Source organism: Athene cunicularia (genome assembly GCF_003259725.1).
Source record: "Athene cunicularia isolate RWA chromosome 17 unlocalized genomic scaffold, athCun1 chr17_part1, whole genome shotgun sequence".
Lineage (NCBI taxonomy): Eukaryota > Metazoa > Chordata > Aves > Strigiformes > Strigidae > Athene > Athene cunicularia.
The window spans coordinates 4542777-4546763 of record NW_020799122.1 but is presented as its reverse complement, the minus strand read 5'-3'; the positions used below and the strand labels follow the sequence as shown (position 1 = coordinate 4546763).

Sequence of the window (3987 nt, the reverse complement as noted above, 5' to 3'; positions counted from 1 at the left end):
CCAGTGCCGAGTACAGGGGTCAGATCCCTTCCCTGTCCCTGCTGGCCACGCTAGTGCAGACACAAGCCAGGATGCCATTGCCCTCCTTGGCCCCCTGGGCACACTCTGGCTCATTCTCACCCCCCAGTCCCTCTCTGACCAGCAGCTCTCCAGCCGCTCCTCCCCAGGCCTGTAGCCCCCCTGGGGGTTGTTGTGGCCCAAGGGCAGCCCCCGGCATTTGCCCTTAGTGAAACTCCCCCAGTTGGGCTCAGCCCAGCGCTCCAGCCTGTACAGGTCTCTCTGCAGAGCCTCCCCAACCTCGAGCTGATCAACACTCCCACCCAACTGGGCGTCATCTGCAAACTGACTGAGGGGGCACTCGTTCCCCTCGTCCAGATCATCAATGAAGATTGTTAAACAGGAGTGGCCCCAACACCAATCCCTGGAGGACACCACTCGTGACCAGCCACCAACCTGATTTAACTCCATTCACCACCTCTTTGGGCCCAGTCCCTGCTTTCACAGCTAGCAAACAACCATCCAGTATTATTAACTCCTTTAGCTTTTACCAGATTTTTTTCGTTCTACCTCAGGCTCAGGGATCCATTTATAGATTTCCCTGCTGGGAACCTGGCGCACAGTCCCCACTCGCTGCATGTGGCCCAGCACTGGTGACTTCGAGACCTATTTCCAGAAGAATCACAATTTACAAACCAGGGGCCAAGGGGAGAGGTTGAGGTGGTTCCTAAGGGGGAAGCTACATGCCTGCGGCAGGGTCCTCGCCATATTGGTGCAGGCCAGAGCTTCGGAGGATGGAATCCTGTCTGCCGGATTATTAACTCGCGTTGGAGGGCACCGAGCGCAGGGGGAAGAGCCCTTCTGCTCCCGCGGCCACTGTGTCCCCTCAAGCATCCCGCTGCCCTCAGTCATGATCCCCCTGCCTGCCCCGACTGCAACATCACAAGGGGCCACAGCAACTGCAGCAGACACCCTGCGCATGAGCATGGCAGCATGGGAGGCGGGACTTCAGCATCGCCCCGCCCTTATAGACCCCGCCCCTCCAGCAACGCTCCGCCCCCACCAGGAGGCTGATTTGGAAGGGGGAGCAACAGCAACGGACACCATCCCCGCAGGAAAATGAACAGTAATTACAGTCAGCCGGTCTCAAGATGTCTCTTTGGGATAGGAAATTTAATTAAACACACAACAGGCTTTTTTCTTTCATGATGAGGCTGGGGCGCCACAGCGGCTGCTGTCGTCCGGGCTGGATTCCCGCAGCGCCGGCTCCTCCTGGGCAGGCAGGGGGCAGCTCAGCAGCGCTTGGGTGCGGGCCCCTCCTGTGCACAATTTCCATGCCCAGGCTGCAAGGACCAGCTGCCTCGCTCTTACATTAAACCAGCTTTTTTCAAGTCCTCAGGAAGAACGCGGCCTTTCTTCCGGGCCCTGGCTTTCTTCTTCTCTATCCTGTCCTTCTTCTTCTTCTGAATGTTTTTGCGACGCTTTTCCTGCCTCTGTTGCATCTTTTCCACCACTCTTTCCGTCCGCTTCTCCCACTGCCTTTGGCGTTGTGCTTTGCGCTTCTCCTTACGCTTCAGGGCTTCTTTCAGACGCTCCTCGTTGTCACGAATCTTGACGCCTTCCGCCTTATAGAGAACATTTGTCCATTTCATCTTGTTCTCCAGGTCCTGAGCTTTCTTCTGGTCCTTATCCTGGAGTTCCTCCAGCTTATTCTTCCTGCTCTCCAGCCTGCTCAGCAGCTGCTTGTAGTTTTTGCCTGTCAGAGGAGTGATGTTGCCTTTCACTGCTTTCCTCTTCTCCTTCTTCTTCTGGATCTTGCTCAACTCATTCTCTCCATGAACTTCAACCCTGTTAAAGACAATCTCAGCTGTACTCTCCTCCTTTTTGATTTCTGGCTCTATCGGTACCTCCTCAGTTTCTTTCTTCTCCATTTTTGCCTTCATCTTCAACTCCTTTCTTCGGCGCTTCTTTCTCTCCCTCTCGTACTTCCTTCTCTGCCTTTTCTCCAGGACTGCAGGGGACAATTCTTTGGCATCAACCTAAAATGAAGGATGGACATGAATCAGGAGCCTTAAAGAGATGAAGCAGAATATTGAGAGGGATGTCCTCCAGTTCCTGATTTCAAACTTCTGCTAAGAAACGCACTACTTGTGACAAGAAGTTGTGAGCTCAGCTTTTAGATACTAAACACAGCAAAGGCATTTCAAACTCTTTACTCTCTCCGTAGCTATGCTCCCTTTCAGGCTCTTAGTGCCTTTTTTTTTCCTTTTTTTTCCTAAAAATCACCAGGGGCATGCTCTCCTGCAAGCCAAGCAGGTCCTACCACTTCTCAAGTGCTTTTCCAGACCACAGAATACCCACAGGTCTCCCAACAATATCTGCAGACACTTCCTTAGGAGATTACATTAGCTCAAACCTTGAGCCTTGAAGATCGTAGTCTTGTCTCCAGATCTCCTGGGAGGCTAGGGAAAATTTACATTGCATGAACGCGCATATAGATACAAGTTAAGAATTCCCATACTTGTCCAGAGGCTTGTTTTATTTTCTCGTGTAGTCTCTGACGCAAGAAATTCATTGCAGAAAAGGAAGGGGAACCCAGTTCACTTTTGTTCCCTGAAAATGAGAGGAAAAAAAAATACTTAAGAGACAGCACTAGCTAAACACAAGAACTGTCTATGCCTATAGGAAATTTTCTGAGAACTCTTTAGATAAGGTGAAGAGAACACAAAATCTACACAAGCCAGGAGTTTCTATGTCATTGGTTTCTTTAAATTCCCCCTTTTCTATCCCTATGATCACTCAACACTGCCAGCCAGAGTGGCCTGGCCTGCCCTGCAGCTGCCTTAACAAGCCAGAAGACAAGTACCAAGCTAGTGCAAACAGACACCAAGGACATCGCTTCTGTGTGATCACAACGGAAAGCTGGCCTGGCACGACAGAGATTGCACCCACGTGATAATTCCCAGAAATTACCCAAATATATAGACTCTGCAATTCAGTTTAAACACCGTTTCCAAAGAGCCACCCAGTGGCGACATTACAAATTTCCGTATGTATGCAAAAGCTTTTAGGGCACATAGAATAAGCAAAGATGTTTTCAATTCAGCTGAACTTCTGAAAGGCTTTCTAAACTATACATGTGTGAAACAACTGAAAAGAAGGCCCCTCACCTCAGGTACCTTTAACCAGACCATGGGAACACTGGTATTCTTACCTGTAACCAAACTCTCACTTCTGCTCTGTATAACACCCTCTGGTGATAATTTGCTGGCTTGAGGGGCTGCTTTCTGTCCTGGAGAAGTTTTAGTGGTGTTAGGGACCACCTGCTTGACCGAAGGACCATTTGTCTTCTCAACTTGCTTCCTGGACTTCTTTCTCTTCTTTTTCTTGAGCTGTCTATCAGCATCCTCGGGCTGGCCCGGTTTAGACACTAGAATGCAAAATCAAATGACACAAAACAGGACAACGGTACATTCCCAGTTCATAACATGATTACTGAAGACTAAACTTCAAGTCGAATCTCATTCTTCAAAAATTACATTTTTTAGGATGCACACAGACCAAACATGCTTGCATACTTCAGAAAAATCCCAGCTCTTCCACATCCCATCACCTCGTGTATAAAACCAAACGGAGACACACACACCACACACAACCCCCAGGGCTAACAGTACCACGGGCATAACGTTGCTCAGGAGCCCCCGTGCTTCAGCACAGACGGGTTTTTCATAAACACCGGCACAACGCCGCTCCCCCGGGCCAAGCCCGCCGTGGAGGCAAATCTGTCACAAGTCCAGACCCCCTCCAACAGACCGGGAGGGGCGGAAACCGAGGCGTTTCACCTCCGTTACCAAACTTTCTCTTGCGCGGCTCCGGGGCGAGCTGTGGGCAGATCTTCCTCGCCAAGCCCTGCAGGTAAGAGTCCTGGGCGGCCAGGCTGGCCATTATCGCCCGGGCTGGCCCGTCCCTCGGCTGGCGCGGCCCGGCCCC

The 3987-nt window shown here is 51.1% G+C and overlaps 2 protein-coding genes across 2 annotated transcripts in view; both read right to left on the bottom strand.

Moving 5' to 3' along the window:
* CCDC180 (coiled-coil domain containing 180) overlaps nt 1–711 on the bottom strand; it is a 33201-nt gene extending 32490 nt beyond the window's left edge. Inside the window, exon 1 of the mRNA XM_026860514.1 lies at nt 568–711. Within this exon, the coding sequence (XP_026716315.1) occupies nt 568–636 (69 nt within the window). The 5' untranslated portion in view covers nt 637–711. The remainder of the gene's footprint in view (nt 1–567) is intronic.
* A 382-nt stretch (nt 712–1093) lies between these two features.
* On the bottom strand, nt 1094–3981 carry SURF6 (surfeit 6). The gene is made up of 4 exons (XM_026860744.1): nt 3849–3981; nt 3212–3427; nt 2519–2610; nt 1094–2036 (listed from the first exon to the last, which is right to left on the bottom strand). The coding sequence occupies exons 1-4, from the start codon at nt 3940–3942 to the stop codon at nt 1365–1367; spliced, it is 1074 nt and encodes a 357-aa protein (XP_026716545.1). The 5' UTR covers nt 3943–3981; the 3' UTR covers nt 1094–1364.
* Nucleotides 3982–3987: the final 6 nt, after the last annotated feature.